The 20,381-nt window shown below is 49.5% G+C and overlaps 1 protein-coding gene across 1 annotated transcript in view; it reads left to right on the top strand.

Annotated features, from left to right (window-relative positions):
* CXCL12 (C-X-C motif chemokine ligand 12) overlaps positions 1 to 9,693 on the top strand; it is a 28,321-nt gene extending 18,628 nt beyond the window's left edge. The window contains exon 4 of the mRNA XM_060034607.1: positions 9,377 to 9,693. Within this exon, the coding sequence (XP_059890590.1) occupies positions 9,377 to 9,461 (85 nt within the window). The 3' untranslated portion in view covers positions 9,462 to 9,693. The remainder of the gene's footprint in view (positions 1 to 9,376) is intronic.
* The last annotated feature ends 10,688 nt before the right edge of the window (positions 9,694 to 20,381 follow it).

The raw sequence follows: 20,381 nt of genomic DNA, 5'->3' as shown, positions 1-20,381 counted from the left end.
CACTGTCTGTCCATCCTGTACCCACTGTCACTGCTGTCACCTGGGAGTGGTGCCAAGTGCTTCTCACCTGCAAAAGAACATTTCTCCTAACTTCCCCCGTCTCCTACACCATCAATCTTTCACTGTCTCCGTCATGCCGACATGCTATGATAGCGCCCTTGGAAAGCAAAACAAAGCAAAAATAAAAACAGCCTCTATACTGTATCTTCTACCCCTAGGTCCCCCTACAACTTCTACAGTATTTCTGTTTCTTATCACACAAAAGTCCTCAGAAAAGTTGCCTGTATTTCCTATGACCACCTCCTCTCCCCCCCTCTCTCTTATCCTTCCTGAACCCACCCTACCACTCACTCCACTAGGGCTGCTCTTTGTCGAGGGCGTCATTGAGCCCCGTTGGGAAATCGAATGGTCGGTTATCAGTCCTCAGCTTCTTCAGTCTCTTGGCATCATTGGACATCGTGGAACAGCCTCCTAGAAACACGTTTTCTGGTTGGCTCACAGGAGACCACTCCTGACTGTTTCTTTGGCTTCACGCCTTCTCGTGTCTCTTTGCTGCTTCCTTCTCACCCTCCAGACGTCATCCAGACAGGAACACCCCGGGACTCAGTCCTCAGATGCTCTTCTTAAGCACCAGGTGAACTCACTCACTCTCTTGGCCTTGAACTCCATGTGAAGGTTAAGGAAACCAGTGATCTCTGTCCTGGACTATCACCTTGTAAACTCAGCACCTCCTCTGAAATTTACCATATGCAAAATGAAACTGCTAATTCCCAATTTTCCCCCAACCTGCTCATCCCGATTTCTGCAAATAACAGCTCTATTTCTTCCAGTTGCTCAGGCCAAAACCTTTTAGTTATCTTTGATTTACTGTATTATCTTACAGTCCTCAGCTAAACTATTACCAAACCCAATTAGTTGCCTTCAAAATATATCCAGAGCCCAATCACCATGCTACCATCTGATCCAAGCCACAGTCATCTCCTCTTTGAATCCTTACACTAGCCCCTAAGCTGGCCCACCGTCATGTCCTGCAGTGTCCTCTCAACAGCAGGAAGGGTGGCCGGGCATGGTGATGTCACCCCTACTCAGACCCTCCAGTGGCCAACAGAGGCTTACACCTGTGGGCCCCTGTCACCTCTCTGATGTCACCTCTCTGTACTCTGGCCACGCTGGCCTCCTCTCCCTGGAACAGGCCAGGACTGCCCCTGGCAGAGGACCTTTGCACTTGGTGGTCCCTGCCTAGAAACCGCATGGTTTACCCCCTCCCTTCCTTCCGTCTCTGATCGCCATCACCTTGTCAGAAAAGCCTTTGCAGACCCCCGATCCTGTACAGCAGCTCCTCACCTGCATGTACCCTGGCACCTTATCCTGCTTTTTCCTGTCCACAGCACCACCTGCCCTGTTTACTTGCTTGTGGACTGCTTCCCCACAGGAGAGGTTTAATACCACGCAGGAAGAGAGGGGCTTGGTCTGTTTCACTCACTAATTTTTCTTCTTTGCGGCTGGTACATAGAAGGTACTAAAGAAATATTTTTTGAATGACTGCCTGATAAATCAACAGGATGCTAACATATTGGATGTTTTCTTTGCTTATCTGTAAAATAAAGATAGCAATGCTCGCAAGGTTGTGCGTTCATTCATGCACCCAAGGTCACACTGGTAAGTCATTACTTGCATCCAATTCATCTTACTCTACTGTCCGTATGTCAGTGGTCACACACATGACCCTTCTCTAGAATCCCCTGTGCCTGACCCTTCCCCCTGAAGTCCCCATCACATGAAGAACTATAGTGGTTCATTTCCTGTGAGTCCAGATTAAAGAATCATCCCTTTCCCCAGAGGCCCCTCCTTCTGAGCGTTCCTCCCCCCTGTGAGGATCTGCACACACTCCCTGTGCAGACCACAGGGGCGGTGAGTGCTGGGCTGGGGTCCAGTTGGCCGGGGGCTCAGGGGGAGGACAGCCACAGCCAGTACAGGTCCCCAGGGACGAGATCTCTGCTGCTGGCGTTTCATCACAGGCAGTGGATGGCTGGCCAGACCTTAGGACCCAGCAAGAACCCTAGAGGAGCACGATTCCCGAAATACTGAGCAGAAAAGAACAATCTACAGGGGTCAGCTACAGGAAACTGAGGCCGTGTGACCACAAATGGACACGAGTGGGAAGTGACAGGCTGGAGGGGTTCCAACCTCCATAACCATCAGGATTCCCTGCCTCACTTCTAGGGGTGCCCGTGTCTTTCCCACTGCCCTTCCCAAGTGGAGGGCTCCAGGTACCTGGATGCTGCTGGCTTGGCCTGAAGGCGGATGCTGGCAGCCAGACCCAGGAGGAGGTAAGGCCAGGGGCTGAGAGCTCAGGAAGGTGGGCGGCAGCAGAGGCTGTGCTCAGCTTTCCTAAGCAGCAACAAAGCACTGCACTGCAGCTGGAGAAGTTGCTCAGGGGAAGGGGTGACCTGTCAGCCTAGAAGGCCCCAGCTGCAGCCACTGGCTCTCACCTTGTCCTGGCCTCTTCCCGGGCATTTTCCTGAACACGGGAACATCAGCCCAGGTCACACAGGCTTGTAGGCCGTGAGGAAACAACCATTCTGAGCATTCCTGAGCTGTGGGGGAGGGGACTGTCCTTCCGGCCACTGTGGGAGCCCCCAGCACCAAGCCAGGTCCTTGGCACCTAGGCACGAGGCCTGTGAGGGACCAGCTCTTTCCAGTTCCTCCCCTGATAGATCACCTGCCCAGCCAAGGCCTGCCCCCTGCTCAGGAGGCCAAGGGGAACCAGAGGCTAATGCATTCACCGCGCGTTTCCTATGTGGGCAGGACAGAGTTCCCAGCGGGGAAAACAAACCCCTTGGTCAGGTGCTTTCCATCTGCTGACATTTCTGGTGCCGCCTGTACCTGCCAGGCCCATAGCAGTACTTTCTAGGCATGGTCTTCTTGTCCTCCCAACAATCCCACGAGAGACCAGCCCTCTCCCGTGTGATGGACACAGGTCTGGGGCGGCCATGGAGCCTTCATGCCTCAGAGCTGGGACGTGGAGAGGGCATTTTGGCTCCAGTGCACCAGACAACCCGTCCTTGCTGTTTGCAAAGCGGGGCCCCAGGCAGAGGCGGGGCGCAAGGGCTGCCGGGTTTCAGATCCCTTCTGCCCTATATGGCCCAAGCGTATTTCCAGACCCCAAATGAGAATCCATGTAGAAGAAATGCTAGGCAGACTCTGGCTGTGGTGTCAGTATAGCCTGTCAGAAGCAGCAGTTTTTAAAAATGAAATAGCATTGAACAGAAAAGAAGAGAATAAATTGGAAAATATGGGAATATGTCACACTTACTAAAGGGAAGAACAATTCACACTCGTGTGGGTATGTGTGTGTGTGTATGTTTCATAATGTCAAATGCAATTTTTATTGTAGACAGTGGTCAAAATTGTACTGGTCTTGTGTACATACAACCCAGTGATGAATGTGTCTCACCCTCCCTGAGTAGAAGGAAAGAAGTTAGAGGATAGCACTAGATTTCCTTGATTTAATGAGTTAAAAAAATTCTTATGTTTCTAAAATGAGGATGCAGTAATAATAACAGTATGCATCAAATGGCTACTTACTTTTTCTTTTCTTTCCTAAAGAGCTGTAGGCTTCTCTAGAATAGCAAAATCAGATCTAACCCACCGTGTACTTTTCTGGCCCATGTTCTCAAGTGGCAGGGGAGCAGGAGCCAGATCCCCACCATTATGCCTTTCCAGGGAGTCCAGTTCCAAAGGGGACCCCAACTGACCTCCCCAAGCCTGGTCTGTACTCAGGAAGCCCAAGGAGCAAGGGCCTGGAGCCTGGGTTCCAGAGAGGGTAGGGCCTGAACCTCAAGGTTCCCAAAGAGCGAAGCCAGAGGGTGTAGTCCCCTGGGCAATAAAGAGTATCGGTGATGCTGTTAAAACGCCCTTTCAGGGTCCTTAACACTGGAGTGATCCTGGCCCCCGATGTGCCCAAACAGTCCCAGTGTCTGCCTATTGTCCCAACAAAATCACTAATAGTGCCCTTTCTCTCTCAGAAAGTCCTAGTTTGAATGACAAATTATATGGCCGCCTTATCAAAGGATGAATGAGTGTGTGGACTCCGCTAAGCTCATGCCTGCTTCTCCCAGCCCTCGTACCCCTCTTTCTCCTCCCTTCCCTTCAGCAAAGCCTGAACAAGCCTCAGGTCCCTGTCCCACTTCCTCCCCTGGCCCTCATCTCCTCTGCTCACCCAAACCAGAGCTGCTTTCTGGGCTATCTGAATCCCTGGCCCAGCCTTGGGCCCCTCATTCTCCCCAGAGGCCAGGTACAAGATAGGGCGGCTGGCCCAGGAAGAGGAGACATCACAATGCCCAGAGCTTTTGAAGAGTCACTGGACCCACAGTCAATGCCCACCTGTCCCAGACCACACTGGGGACCCAGGGAAGCCTCTGTACCTCCCTGAGCCCTGGTCTCCTTGTCTGTGGTTCCTCATCTGGAGCTCACAGAGAGGGGAGAAGGGACAACCCTGGATTGCCCTGGAGGTGGGCAGGGCAGGCGCCTGAGTGCAGGGAAGGTACCAACGTTGCATTCATTGCATCTTCCTTGTGCCCGGCACACAACACACACTAATGGGTGCTCACTGCAAGGGAGATGGTGTTCCTACTTTGCACATCAGAAAAGTCAAGTTAAGCACTTTCCCAAGCCATGTGTGTAAAAGTAACAGAACTTTGAGTCTCCACATGTTTTATTGCACCATCTGTATCACCAGTTAGTCCTCCTTCCTGTGTGTCTCAGAAGTAACCATCAGCCGTGAAGGGATGAAAGGGAGGTGCTGGGGTGGGGAGGGGTTATGATGACAGGAGGGAGTCACTTGGAGCCTAAAAGGCAGTGGGCACTCTTTCACCATCCACTTAGCTGGGGGCTGCCCAGGGATAGAGGGGTGACGTGATCGCGACTCTCATGGGGTCTGCACATGCAACGTATGCAGAAGTGTCTCCTGGACGTGACCCTGTTGACTGACATACCCCCAGCCACGCGCAGCCATGGACTCAGGAGTGTGGGTGGAAGGAATGCATTCTTGGGTTGGAAAAGGGGTGGGGGTTAGACCTTGCCCTGAGCAGGCGGCATGGAGGGAGCCAAGGTAGAGGCTGATAAGGAATAACAGGAATAACAAGGACAAAATGATGCCCGCTAACGTTCCCCACATGCTGATTACGTGCCACACAGGGCTGGCTGCTCTAGGTCTGCGACCTCATTCAAGCTGGGACAAAGGGAGTGAGCTGCTCAGGGCCACGCAGGATCAGTGGCAGACGCGGCCCAGAGCCACCCCATCTCTGCATGGTGTGGGCTTGAAGGCTAGCGATGGGGGCTCTGCAGCTTGATATGTTGGGTTCCAGGGAGTGCGGTGCTGGGCTGGTGTTCCCCTCCCTGTCTTTGCCCCTCAAAGCTGCCAGCATGAGACTCTTTCATTTTTCAGGGCTGCCTCCCACGTCCTCCATTTGTAATCAAACCCATATCTTTATGAAGCGCCAGGGGCTCTTGGTGACGTTCATCCCCTCAGCTGTCTGTGTTGAGGGTGTTCCTTTGCTGGAGACCAGGCTGGGATAAAGGGTTAAAGCCCACCCCACCCCCCCTTCAGCTTTTTCCCTAGGGCTGTCTCCCAGTAGGCTCCTCCTGGGGTAGCCTGGGCTGTTTGAAGTACCCAGGGCAGGATGTTCTCATGAAGCCAGGATTCAGGAATTTTTTCAGATTCATGTGGTTAGGCTCTGTCCTCGGCCTTAGGGTACACAGGCCCACAGTCCACCCACCCCGGGCTCAGCCTGTTGCTTCCTTTCCCTTCCTCATCCCCACGCTGCTCTCTGTCTGTAGTCTCACCCCATCCACAGGGACCCCAGCTCCTAGCTCAGCCCTTCTCCAAGATTTCCCACTCACCCAGGGCTTTGGGCCCTGTTCCCCTGGGCCCATTATCAACAGTCACCAGCTCTGCCCAATTTCATGGAAATTTCCAGCTCCTAAGTCTCCCTCTTGGGCCCACCACTCGCTCATTGCAAGAAATTTTAATTACTCGCTGAAGAAAATATTTAAACAAACAACTGAGGTTATGTAATTGCCACCGGCTGCAGCTCCCTGACCCGCAGCTCTGGAAGCGTTGGGACAACTGTGCTCTGGGCTGGACCCAGAAAGAGTTGCCCATCCCTGTGACACTTCAACACACGTGGCGCATCTGATTATAAGGCTGCTAATGAGGACGTGGTTTGAAAATCATTTTTGCTCCTTTATCTTGAACTGAAATTCTTTTATCTGGCTTTTACCATTGCTTAATTTTGCTGAGGGTTCACAAACCACAGATCTTTACAGTGTTGAACATATGTATTCTTGGGAGTTCAAATTCCCAACTTTCATCCTTCACTCCCAACTGTTCCAGCTTCAGCAATTTCATTTCACCAGCTGTCCTGCCAGGGGACCCCAGCACCACCTCATGCCAGTGTTACAGATCCTTTCTCAGAGCAGCCAGATGGCCTCTTATGCAAAAATTTTTTAAAATTAAAAATGGTTTCCAAGTAAAATAAGACAGGCAGACAGAGTCTTCCACCTCGTCCCCTCAACCTAAGCCACTCACCGCTCAAACTGGTCTCCACCCAGAGGTTGCTTAGAAACACGTACAGAACGTCCAAGGCAGCTTGGAAATGACTTGCATCTCTTCTCCCAACACACACCGTGGGCTGTTTTACAGGAATCAGATCAAAGTGGAACAAACTTGTGAAGTTTCCAGCAACCAAATGCAACTTCCCCATTGTTTTTGCTCACATGCTCACACGATTCACTATCACAGTGAAACAAAAGACAGAAGAAGGCATCTTTGGCGGGTTAGGGCTTGGAATTGTGACTGGAATTAAAGACACATGAGAAATCCCGTCTCGGGGACCCAGCCAAACCTGAAATGAATGAGTCAGGGAGCTGCTGCCAACCTTTGGGAGTAACTCCAGCCTGATATGTGACTCTTTGGGTGTGCCCCCAATGCTTAGGACAAGGGAAGACATGTTTTCGGACCTTTGCACTTCCCAGCATCCAGAAAGAGAAACAAAAGAGGTTACCTGATTCCCTGGACATGGCCGGTGGGCGTCATCCATGGTGAGAAAAGAGATGCAGTGATTTAAGAAGAGCCTGGAGGGAAAAACCAAGCAAAAATGGAAATGGATGGAAGGAAAACATAATTTACAAAATAATATTAAACATTTAATTTTAAACAATGTGAGGAGAGCCTTTGGAATGGTCTTGAGCCTTTTAGGATTTTGGATTCAGTGTCTTTCCTCACAGAAGAATGAAAAGTATCTCAAAGGTAGCAACGTGTTAGATTCTGGAGAAGAAAGATCAGCCTCACCTTGCTTTGGGGTTCCCTGTGTGACTTCATTGTAGGCACTAAATAAAAATGCTCTGCGTGGATCTTAACATCCTTTATTTGAAACCCTCCAAGAAAGTCCCACAGCTCCCCTCTGCAGCCCCACTTCCCTTCCCCATCCTCAATCACACCATCTCACCAGGGTCCTCAAATGCATCTTTCCTTTGCCCAAGCCTCTTCCCAGACCTTCCACCCCATGGCTCTATTGATCCTTCATCTGGACCCTCCCCTCCACCAAGATGCCTCCGCGATAAGCATTTCTGCTCCACCCTGTTTCCCTCACAACGCACAGATCTCCACATCATCTTCACTCCCTTGTTCACGTGTCTGTGTCTGTGGTCTGTCCTCCCCCTGGTTGCCAGCCCCACCAGGCACTCTCTTCCACACCGTACCCCAGCTGTCCCTGGTAGGACAGCCTCTGCGGGCAGCTGGCATTCCTCGGTCTTGTCTCTCTGGAAGTTTTCTCCTGTCACACAGCCAAGTCCAAGTTTGTTTACCTTGTCTTTAGCCAAAGCCTGATCTACTATCCCAAGAAGAAAGGCAGCAAAACTGTCTCCTGTTAACTATTTACAAAGCAGTACCTTTTTTGTTGCTGTTGCTTACATGCCCTGAGGGTTTTGCATTGGTCAAATTGACATAATTTGAATAATGTGGTAAGTTAATATTTCTCTAAAAACTTTCACGTGGTTACATTTGTAATGTATGTTAATACATTAATATAAACTGTAGTATTCCTTTTATTTAAAAAAAATCATTTGGCAAGTTTCATATGGAACACTGTAAGTCCCCAAGACTACAGGCTGAAGCATTAGGAAAAATCGAATACATTATTTTTAACATACTGTGCAAAACCCCCAGAGGATTTGCTCACAAGGATCTATCTTGTTCAGGCACTTTTTTTTTGGCAGTGCATGTTTGGAAAGACGATTATCACCCCAAGTTGTTTTCAGTGAGTAGATGAAAAAAAGAGAAGGCAAATCCAAGAAGAGGATTTAGTAAAAAGAAATACGGGAAAGCAAAGAGATAGGAAGAGAAAGTCCAGAGGCAACAGAGTCCTCCTGGAGGAAGGCCCAGTCCAGGGGCTCAGCCCGAGCTGCACGTTAGGACCACAATTCCCAGACTGTGAGCAACAAAATCAGAGTCTGGGGTTGGGAACCAGGTGGCAGTACTTCCTTTGCTCTTAGGGAAACTCATGGTGGGAAATCACTGCTGTAGACCACAGGTGCTCACGTTTGAGAGGTGATCAGAGGGCTTCTTAGGACACATTTCTTGGCAGCACCCCAGAGCTTCTGACTCGGCAGGCCTGGGTGGCCCCTAAACAGGTGCATTTCTAACGGGTCCCAGGGGATGTGACGCTGCAGGTCCAGGACCACAGGATGACAGCGAGCCTGTGCTCTGGACCTGGGATGCTTTGCCTTGGGGAAAAGACAAAGCCCCAGGGATTGTTTGAGAACGAAATCAAACACTCTAATAGCTTCACACAGCCTCTGGGCTCCCATGCCTCATTATACCTGCTTTTGCCTATACCTCACCGGGCTGCATAGGAAGCTTTCAGGGCTTGCGGGGAGAGAGTGGCACGTGGAAGTGGGAGGGGTGTCCGGAGGCAGAGGCAGGGCCAGCCCTGCAGCCGTGTTGGGGCAGGTGTCCTGCCCATCTGCTGCCTTCAGCCATGGGCACCCTCCTCTCCCTCTTCTCAGCTTGTCACTGAGGACTCAGCCTCTGTGTTGCTGCTCCCTCTTCCTCTGCATTAATTTCTTTCCCTCTCGTTTGATTAGTGGGATTCTCTGAGTGTATATGGCCGACCTCATGCTACTCACTCAGTGCCCTGCAGAACTTGAGGGCAGTGGGCTGCGGGGCTTTGGTTGGGAGGAACGGTCCAGGTTTAGTGAGTGTGTCAAGCACTCAGTTCCTAAGATGGTATTTAGAGACATAGCTGCCAATAGAGGTTACTTTATAGGATGGGATTCTGGGGCACTGTGTGGAATATCTTCTGTCACCTTCCAGACCCAGTCCCACACTCTTGGGCCTGACCTCTGCCCTGGGAACCAACCTGGCCAACACCACTGCCGGCATCACCAGCAGGAGCTGAGGACGACGGGATGTTTATTCCCTGGAACCTTGAGCCAAGTCATCCCACCTCCCCCACCCCCCCGGCCTGCTTCTGCTGATGGAAGGTGGGAACTCTGTCCCTCTGTCCAGGCCTGCTCCCTGACTTTGTATCTGGTGACTTCTCCCTCCCCTCCCTCCTCTCCAGGGGAGGTGACTCTGTGTCCTGCCTGCACTTTTGTAAGGAATTCCTTTATTAAACTCTCCTGAAATGATGTTAACTGGAGTGTGCCGTCTCATCTCTGCTGGGACCCTGATTGCTACATTTACTTCCACATTTTCAGATTATATTTTTCCATGATGTTTGCATTTCTTATAACAAGCCCATGTTACTTTTACAGTAGAAGAAGTAAACAGCAAAGAGGAGAAGCGAGGAAAGGCAGCAGTCAGTATGCTGCATGGGGCGGAGAGCTGCTCCCTGAACTGGCCCACTCTGGGCCTAGGTTTCAACCCCCAGGGGGACACAGAACTGACCCAGGTCCCTGCATCTGTGCATAAAATACCCAGGGGAAGATTTTAACTCAGCGAATTATGATGATGCAAAAGGATTTGCCAAGAACGACTCAATTCACCCTCTGGAGTGAGAAGGTTATAACTTTACTCTGCATTCATTTCAAGGTCTACATCAAGCTCAGAGGCTACAAGGCCAGGCTTTGGAGTTAGGCAGACCTGGGCTCCAGCCTGTGTGACCTCAGAGAAGTCACCTAACTTCTCTGAACCCCAACCTTGTCATTGGCAGAATATCAGCTGTGGAGAGAATTAAATGAGATAATATATTTTCAATCTTTAGCAAAATGAGCACCCAGCAAGTCCTCAAAACACGGAGATAATTCTCCTATAATTATTATAAATGCTATTCCATACCTTGAGCAATCGTGAGTACAGTAAGATGGGTGATGATATACACACTTCTAGTTTTTCACATGGCATGTGTGGCAAGAGGCATTTTTGGTCCCAGTCTGGCCTGGTCTGCTCCAAGGTCTTCAGCCCCTATTCTGTCCATCCTCAGCTGAGGGTCCCTAAATACCTGAGGCCCAATTTGCTCTGCCTTGGGGTGGCAAGCCCTCCTCTCAAGGGCTTTGCCACAGTTGGCAGAAGATCCGCAGTCTGAGGATCTATAGTCATTCAAAGGTCACTTCATGCACAGAGTGTTACCACCTGACGTCTGAGGAAGAAAGCTTCCCTCCAGTAAGCTTCCCAGGACTCCAGCCGCCAGCCTGGTGGTCAGTTGGGACAAGCATCTTGCTGTCGGTCACGCGAGGGCTCTGTGTCTGGCTCAGTGTAGTTTGGGGGCTGCCATCTTAAACGTTTGCTGTTTGGGAACAGTCTTTTCCTGAATGAGATTCAAGCTCAGTGCTCCCACAGGACACGGGACAGTTCCCCTATAAAGGCACCCTGTCGTCTCTGTCCATCCAACCACTCCTCCGTGGTCAGAGGGCCTCAGTGGAAAAAGCATTATGTGTTTGACCCTGTCCATCAGGGGTTCATCGGAGCTGAAGGTAGGAATGGTCACCTTGAAGCTCTACGTCTCCAGGCCTGAAAGACCGAAGCCACTTCCTTGTCCCACCCCTATGGGCTGGGAGCAAAGGCTCGCATGGGAGCCTCTCGGGATGGCACTCGAAGGACAGCTGGTCTCCATGGACTGTGGCACACTCTTGTTTCTGTCCTTCCCTGGCCACTCTCCCTCTGCACATCTATGGCCCAGGTCTGTGGGAGGATCACGGAGATCATGGGTGTAGGGTCCGCGTGGCTCGGGGCTCAGCTCCTGGTGTCCACTATGCAACCCCAGGCCCAGCTGCAGGACACGCGTCCACCAGTGGGGTTCTCTCTGGCACCAGACCCTCTACTGGGCATCCAACAGCTCCCAGCTGCCAGACTGATCTTTAAAATATAAATTTGTTCATACCCTTCTCCCTGAGTAAAATTCTTCAATGCTTTTTTTCTGCGCCTTTATAATAAAATTCAAGCATCTCTCTAGAGCCCACCCACAGGCTCAGGAAGCTCTGCCTCTGGTTACCTTCCAGTGCTCATCAAAAAACACCCCATCACCTGTTTCCTGAGATCCAATCTCCCCACCATTTCTCTGTCCCTTGACCAAGCCCCACTTGCTCCCTCCTCAGGACCAGGACGTTTGTACTTAGGGTTCCCTTGCCTAGAGCACTGTCCCCTACATCTTCCCACACTGCCCCCTCTTCACCCCCACCTTAAAGAAGTCCCCCCAGGGAGCCCTCTTCTGGTCCTCAGGCAGACACCCTCTCCTCTTCAGTCCTGCCTGCACCCTAACTTCCCCCAACCCATTTATCATTTGACATTTTCTCCCTCATTGTCTGTCTGTGAACGTAAGCGTGTAAGGGCAGAGAGCCTGTTCATTTCCACCTGTGTCAGCAGGCCCCTAGGACAGTGAAGAGAACATAGTAGGGGGTTAATAAATAGGTGAGGATGGGTGATGATTCCCCAAGTGCCTTACAGTTTAGAGACAGGGGGGTCCTGGCTTCAGGCCAGCGAGCCCAGAGAAGCCCAGGCAGCCATGCCCCCTGTGGACGAGTTACACAACAGGGAAATAGAGGTAGGAAGTGTCCCAGCCTGGCTTCTGAAGAGTGCAGGCCCCCAGTGCACCTGATGGAGAGAGACTGGGGATGCAGGAGAAGTGGGTATTCAGAAACCGAAGACACTCAGGTGTGGGGAGCACACTCAGGTGTGGCGGAGGACAGGTGTGGATGCTGTGGGTTTCCAGCAAGCCTGAGCCCGACACCAACGAGTGGGATGCTGGGCTTTGGAGCTAGGCGGCTTGACCAGGCCACAGCTGGCCAGGCTCAGCTGAGCCTTCCCAGAGGGGGAGAGCTGTGTAAACAGGAAGTCCACTGCCCGGACGCTGATGTGCCTTTGATAAGGGCGGAATCCTCGGGGGTCTCTTTCTCCCAAAGAGTTTCTCTGTTGGTTTGAAGCCACAGCTCCAGTGCAGGAAAACAAACTGGAAAGTGTGGACACTTTCCTCCTTCCTGGCTCAATCTCCATGGGGGAGGGACGGGAGGGGAGAAGAGGAGAGGGGAGGGAGGGAGGGACTAGGGATACATGAGAAAAAGGGTGAAAAGCGGAAGAAAATAAGACGAGGAAAATGAAGGAGAGGGTGAGACACCGAGGAAGAAGCAAGAGCTGAGTGATTACGTAATTTCTCTGAAGTAAAACCAACTAAACAAAATGGAACTTTGAAAAGCTAGAGGTACTTTGAAGGGATCAACATATGAAGTTTCATAGGTTAGAACTTCTGTGGAGCCCCTGCTTGCAAACACCCGAGTCAGAAGCACTCTCTTTCCAGGAACGGGTCTCTCCAGAAATTCCATTTTCTAGTGTGTGATCTTTGTGGAGAAGAGAGATAAGGCAGCTTAGCACCATCCCTGCGGGGTCTCTCCAGCCCTCTTCTCCCTGCTTCCTATGCAGTCTCCCACCCAGAGCTTATCTAGCCCAATTGTTCCATGTAAATCGTTCCCAAATCTCCACTCTGTCCTCATTTCACTTCCAAAATTCAGTCTCGCATGTTCTATTACCACCTCCAGCCTGATGCCCCATCGACCCCTCAAACTGACTAAAATCTGGCCTCTGATCATCAAGTAATATACAGAAATAGAAGGAATGCATCAAAAATGAGAAGTAGAAGGATTGCTTGGAAAGCAATTGTATTTCTGCAGTATTCCTCCACCTCCCCACACATTACTAGGTCCTTTGCATGAAGCAGGTGATCAATGGCTGTTCACTGAGTGAATAAATTGATAACAGACACCACCATCCACCTAAATGGAAATCACTCCCTTGTGAAGCCCAGTGAGCCCCACCCCTGCCACCCTCCCTGTCCCCTCTCTGCTGCCCCAACTCGTCGTCTTCTTCAAACAGCACCATGCGGTAGCATCTTCATTTGTCCCCCTCTTCAGTTTTCCTCCATTCCAATGCATTTGACGAGCTAAATCTTTCTCAAGCCAAGGTTTAATATTTGACACGTACACATATGTCCTACTGTGTGCCTGGCCCTGTGCTAAGCATCTCACATACATGGTATCAACCTGCTCATCAAAGTCACCACGTTATGCAGGTACCCCTATTCCTCCCCCCATCCCTGTACAAGAGGAAAACTGAAACCCTCGTGCAATATTAGTGGGATTGTCAATTGGTACAGACACTATGGAAAACAGTATGGAGGTTCCTCAAAAACCTGAAAATAGAACTACCATATGATCCAACAATTTCACTTCTGTGTATTTACCCAAAGAAAACAAAAACACTAATGTGAAAAGAGAAATGAACTCCAGTGTTCATTGTAGCTTTACAATTGCCAAGATGTGGAAGCAACCTAATTGTCCATCAATAGAAAAATGGATAGAGAAGATGTGGTGTGTATATACACCTTGGAATATTATTCATCCATAGAAATAAAATATTGCAATTTGTGGCAATATGGACGGACCTAGAGGATATTATGCTAAGTGAAATAAATCAGACAGAGAAAGACAAATACCATGGAATTTCACTTATATTCTAAAAAACAAAACAAACAAACAAATCAAAACAAAAACAGACTCATAGATACAGAGAACAAAGGGGTGCTTGCCAGAGGGGAGGGGAATGGGGGAGCGGATAAAATAGGTGAAGGGGATTAAGAGGTACAAACATCCAGTTATATAATAAATAAGTCACAGGGATGTAATACACAGCATAAGAAATATGGTTAATACTATTGTAACTTTGTATGGGGATAGATGGTAACTAGCCTTATGTTGGTGATCATTTCATAATGTATGCAAATGTCAAATCATCATGTAGTACACCTGAAGCTAACATATTCTTGTAGGTCAACTATATTTCAATTAAAAAAAAATAAATAAATACATAAATAAATAAATAAGAGGAAAACTGAGCTTAGAGGTGGCACAGCTCACCAGGTTGAAGCAGGGAGCCTGCGGTGACTCCACAGCTGATCACTACATTGCTCTCTTGGGTTCTCACTTAGCGCTCCCCAACGCTGGAGAACATAATAGTAAGTCCTTCCCTCTGACGTTCCAGACCTTCCCAGTCTGCGCCCCTCCCCCTTTCCAGGAGGATGCCCCTGGAGGTCTTCCAGTTTGGCTCCTCTGAGCTCCTTCTCCACATGCTCACCTTTGTTCTTTCCCCTGCCTAAAGGGTCATTTCTCAACATATTCAAACCCCACCCATTGTGGAGGGCCAAGATCATATAACACATGACACCTCCTTTTGGAGGTACTTCCATGTGACTTTCCTGTGTAGTCAGTACCTAGCCCTCTTGTGCTGATGTAGCCTCTTGGGGAAGTATGTCCTGGCAGCACCATGGTGTCTCTCCCTCCCGGACCTTGGGGCAGAAAGGAATATCCACCCTCTAGTGGTCAAACTGCAGGAGACCTCCCAGCTGTTCCTACTGCCTCCTCCTAGCAACCAGACTAAAAGGGGAGCTATTCCTCAGAGCTCACTATGAACACCCCTTAAAGAGACATCGTCACCAGGGAATTCCATCTGACCAGCTTGCACCCAGGGAGGTCAGTATGTCCAAACCCTTTCCAAAGAATTCCAGAGCAGAAATAAATAATTGCTCTTCTAATACGCACTCTGACTTTATTGCCAGTTAAGTAATTTTGGTGTTTTTAAACTTTGGATTCATTACTCGAGGTCATTAAAAATAATCGTGAGCTTCAACATGCAGTACACTAATTAAGAGTTTGTGGCAGATTCCTGTCATTTCCTTCAAGTCCCTGAAATCCAAGTTCTCTCTTTCCCCAGTTTATTGAAATTCGAAAGCACATCCTGTGTTCTGTCAAGTTCCAGGTGACCCTGTGTTAAGAAGCCACTTTTTGGGCGGGATGAGTGGTTGGTATGAATCTGAATGTAAGAACAGATTGATTAATTTTTAAAAGTATAGGACATGTAATATTTTATCCTTTCAGAGTCCCCCCCACCCCCTAAAAAAAGTCATGGGATTCTTCCCCCAAAGAGTCCCAGGGGCAACTTAACAATGTACAGGAAATTCAGAGGAATCTATGTTAGCTTGATGCTTCCAAGCCCCACCTTGGAAGAAAGTACAGAAAGTTAAATGCAAGAAAAGTTATGCCCTGCAGCTACGCTAGTTTAACTAAGAAATGAGATGTGGCAGGTCAGGTTGGGAAGCTAGATCTGGGCAGCTGCCACGTCCAGGTTCACATGTAGCTGGCACCCCGTGGAGGCACTCTTAACTGCCCATGCACCCACGGCTGCCCTGTCCTCTGCCCTGGGGCTCTGCCTTTTCAGAGCGACAGTCTCCAAAATGTGGGGTGAAAGGGCTGGTCCCTGAGCAGTGCAGAGGAGAGGTGTGCGTGCATTTGGAAGGCTGCCGCCGATCTACACGCCCCAAGATCTCAGTAACCTTCAAGGCAGCCCTAAGATGCACGACTGCTGCATGTCCAAGGCTGTCAAGTTCTCACCTGTCTTTTTCTCTGCAGTAGGGCTTGCTAAATTGTGTACATATTTCTGGGTTGGTAGGTTAACTTCGGATCTTGGTTCTTTCATCCAAGGCAGTTGAAATTCCTCCATCTACACGCGGTCAAAGTCTTGATCAGAACTTCTATAGTGGACCAACGTCTCAAATGCCCTTTCGGCACCTCAACCCTTCTTCCCCTAGTCTGCAGGTGATGAGAGAGACCTGGGCGACAGGTCTTGTCGAGGACTAACCTGCATTATGTCCCCTTCTTTCCTTTGGGACGTGTCTTTTAATTCCTTCACTACTGCCATGGATCTCTTCCGTACTGTTCAAGTTTTTTAGGTGCCTTTTAAGAAATAGCACCAAGAGCTGAGTTTGGACTAGAAAGCAGGGCTCTGAGACTCCCCGCTCCCTCAGGGGAAAAGGTGGAATCAAGGACTCCCCTTCGTCTAATCCATTTGACGGTCATCCTTGCCTCTCTCAGCTGGATTGTGACCCATTTACACCCCATGGGGAAAGGATGCCCCACGCTGCCCACTGCAATCCCATTTTCACATCTTAGAGATACACCAAGGTTCTAATGACATTTTTCCAAACATTCTTGCTCAGAAAAGTTTAAAGAGAAAGGATGAGCCTAGAGTCCTTCTGCAGGCGGGATGTGGAGAGCCAGATGTTCCATCCCCTTGTTCCCTCCCCTCAACAGAAGTGGGCATGGCTCTTTACACCGAGCTGGGCTGGGCGGTGGAGTCTGGGAAACAAATAGTCTGTTGCTTTCTCTTCCCTCCCTAAAGAAATGCATTTCCCTCCAAAGCAATCTTATTATTTGTGTATGTTCTCAGTGTCCTTCATCACAGGTGGCTCGCAGCCAGCTCAAGGGAAACTATGAAATTCACAAGAGAGCCCCTGTAGATGGAAAGAATCACTCACTAACTCCAGTAATTATGATGGTTTTTTTTCTTTTTATTAATAGAGTAACCCCCGATGTAGCCTCAGCTAAGCAATTTATCAAATATAAATTCCAGAGCCTATATATAACTGGATTCCTTTTAAAGCTTTTAACGGATCCATCCTATAGACTTCTTTTGTTGAGGGTTCAGTGGAACACGAGAGGATGAAATGAGGGGAACTCGGGAGTTAACCCTCTAAAATTGAGATTTCTTGAGCTGGTTCAGAGAAGGCTATGTTTCTGGGGAAGGAAAACAAAGAAAGATGAGACAGGAAGAGGTGAGAAGTCTTAGTATTTGGTGTAATGAGTACTGTTTGGGGAGCTATAGGCTTTCAGCCATGCCAACAAAATCCTCCCTCAGCAATATTTGAGGAATATTTCTCCTAAAGATGTGAGTAGTTCAGTTGTGTATTACTGTCTACCAAACCATCCCAAACACAGTGACATAAAGACACTTCACCACTTCACTGTGCTCATGGAGTCTGTGGCTCATGAGTTTGAACAGGGAAGAAGGGGGTGACTGGTCTCCCCTCCATGCACTTGGGGGCCTCAGCTGGAAAGAACTGAATGGCCAGGAGTGATGCTCACAGCTGAGGGCCGAACTGAAGTCATCTGGAGGTGCCTTCTCTCAATGTCTGGCACCTGGGCTAGACAGCCAGCAGGTTAGGCTCCACTGTGACTTGCCAACCACAGCACGAAGGCCTTGCCTTTCCATGTAGCCTTTCTTGGATTCCAAGTGAAAGGGCCTGTGATGGTTAATTTTATGTGTCAACTTGGCATGGCCGTAGTACCTAGATATTTGGTTAAACACTGTCTGTATGTCACTGTGAAGCGTTTTTTTTGTTTTGTTTTGTTTTACTGTGGTTTTGTTTTGTTTTTTCTTAGGTGAGATTAACATTTAAATCAGTAGACTTTGAATACAGCAGATGATCCTCCGTAATGTGGGGGGGCCTCATCCAATCAGGTGAAGGTCTTAAGAGAAAAAGACTAACCTCTCCCAAAGAGGGAATTCTGCCTCCAGACTTCCCTGGAACTCAAGACTGTAACATCAACTCTTCCCTGGGTCTTCAGCCTGCCTATCCACCTACCTGCCGATTTTGGATTTGCCAGGCTCCACAATCAGGTGAGATAATTCCTTAAAACATGTGATTAGTTCTGTTTATTTGTTCTGTTTCTATTAGTTCTGTTTCTCTAGAGAAACCTACCACCTAGGGGCTCAAGAGGGACAATCCCGAGAGACCTAATCGGAAGGCTGAAGCATCTGGGCCTTTCCTGGCTGAGCCCCAGCACAGAGTGTCACTGCTCCATGCTCTGTTGGTTAAGCCCAGATTCAGGGGGAGGGCGTGTAGACCACCTCTCAACAGGAAGCGTGTCGAGGAATGTGGGTCCATGTCTTACAGCCTGCCCACTATAAAATCCACAATGGCCCTTTGAGAACTAGGCTAAGACACAGGGTAAAGGTTCCCAATAATTATCTAAGGAGCCAGACGAAGTACAGATTGAAGATCGTGTCTGTGCCAAGAGCCCTGGCATCATCACACAGCCTCTGAATGCATTTCCTTACTGGAGACAAGAGGGGATGGTCAAGGTCACATTTGTCCTAGGTCTTGGGTAGGACCAACTGTCGAGAGAACTGCTGCCTTGCTCTGAGCTTTGGGAGAAGCTGTGGCTTGTGTACCATGGGTCTAATCTGTGTGACAGAGTAGACAACTTGAAAGAGGGCATATAGGCAGAACCTAAAATTTTAATGTGGGTCAGGTTGAGGGGATGGCCGAGGGCACGCCCCACAAGACGCCTCCTCTCAGTGTGCTGACTGTATAAGGTTGTACTCAAACTCTTTCATTGTCTCATTTAACTTTTCAAATAAGCATGTAGAGTAGTTATCGTTGTTGCTGAACCAATCACCCTCAGATCTAGTGGCGTGCGGCAGGAACAATCATTTCGTTATCCATCCTTGTGGTTCTGGGTGGACTCAGCTCAGCTGGAAGCACCCCATGGACGTGTCTCAGGTGGCAGTGAGGGCCGAAGTCACCTGAGGCTCACTCGCTCACAGGTCTGGCTGCTGAGGCTGTCACGGAACCTCCACTGGGACCGTCAGCTGGAACGTCTGCATTGGTCCTTCATGGAGAGTGACTGGGTGCTGAGAGGGAACAGCCCAAGAGAACCAGGCAGAAGCTGGCCAGCTTCTTGTGACCTCACTTTGGAATCACGTAGCATCACTTCCACTGCATTCTATCAGCTGCGAGCATCACAGAGGTCAGGCCATATTTAAGGGAAGGAGTCTGAAAGCACTTTCAGACATGCTAAAAACCATCACATGTTATTGTTCCTCTCCTCTTACAGATGAGGAAACTAAGATCTGGAGAGGCTGAGGTGAGTGGTGGTTCACACAGCTAGTAAGCAGCAGAGAGGAGACCTGAACGAGCTCAGCTATACCCTGCCTCTGTGTGAGCCCACATTCTAGCAGGGCACATAAAACACAGATGTGTAGGACCAGAAATTGAGGTTGAAATTGATAAGTACTAGAAGAAAGGAGCTGATAAATTATTCTAAGAGCAAAGAAGGAATGAACCTGTCCTGCTCAGAGAAGTACGGAAAGGCTTCCTGAAGCAGGTGGCTTGGAGCAGAGGGGGGAAGGATCTGTGTAAGATACAGATGTGCAGAGAAGCTGGGGGAATGGTGGGGAAGGTGGAGAGGCACAGGCATTTCTGTCAGAGACACTTGATGAGTGGATATGCAGAGGCAGGAACACACATGGCAGCCCTGTTAACAGCTGAATGTGCCTAAGACATTTCATGGAAGTAGATGCAGGACACGAGGACTGCCACCTGATGATGAAAACGGGCTGGGATGCCAGGTTGAGGCTTTGGCTTTTATTTAAAGCTGTGCTTCTCAAAATGTGATCCCTGGACCAGCAGCAAGGGCAGCACGAGCACCACCTGGGAACTTACAAGAAATACAAATTCTCAGTCCCACCCCAGACCTACTCAATGAGAAACTCTGGGGAGGGGGCCCAGCAAGCTCTGAGGCAGGCTCTTGTTTGAGACCCTCTGCTCCCAGGTACTGGGGGCTCCCGCAGCAGTTTTGAGCAAGAGAGTACTGTGATCTGAGATCCTCTTAAAGCAGATTGCCCTGGTTGTGGTGTGTTGGGCAGGCTGAAATGAGAAAGCAGATACTTGTCTCCAGGAAAGAGGTCCTGTACAATCGTACAAGTGCAGGAGGAGTGGAGGATGGGGCAGAAGTGATGGGCGAGGCACCAGGACAGGCAAAGCCCTGGGACTTGGAAACTGGTGAGGATAGTGGTCCCTTCCCCACAGCATCCCCTCTAAGGACGAATAGTTAACAGGCACAGTTGGACTATTTAGAATTTCTCTAAATATTTGAACCACGTGGCCCAGGAACCTGAGTATAAACTGAGGACCCGGGGGTTGGATTACAGACGCGGTTTCCTGTTACACAATCAAGCTACTCTCTGCAGTTTTCCTGGGGGAAAGCATTGCTTG

Source organism: Delphinus delphis, chromosome 16 (assembly GCF_949987515.2).
Source record: "Delphinus delphis chromosome 16, mDelDel1.2, whole genome shotgun sequence".
Classification (NCBI taxonomy): domain Eukaryota; kingdom Metazoa; phylum Chordata; class Mammalia; order Artiodactyla; family Delphinidae; genus Delphinus; species Delphinus delphis.
The sequence above is the reverse complement of the archived record's forward strand: the minus strand, read 5'-3'. Positions and strand labels throughout refer to the sequence as shown.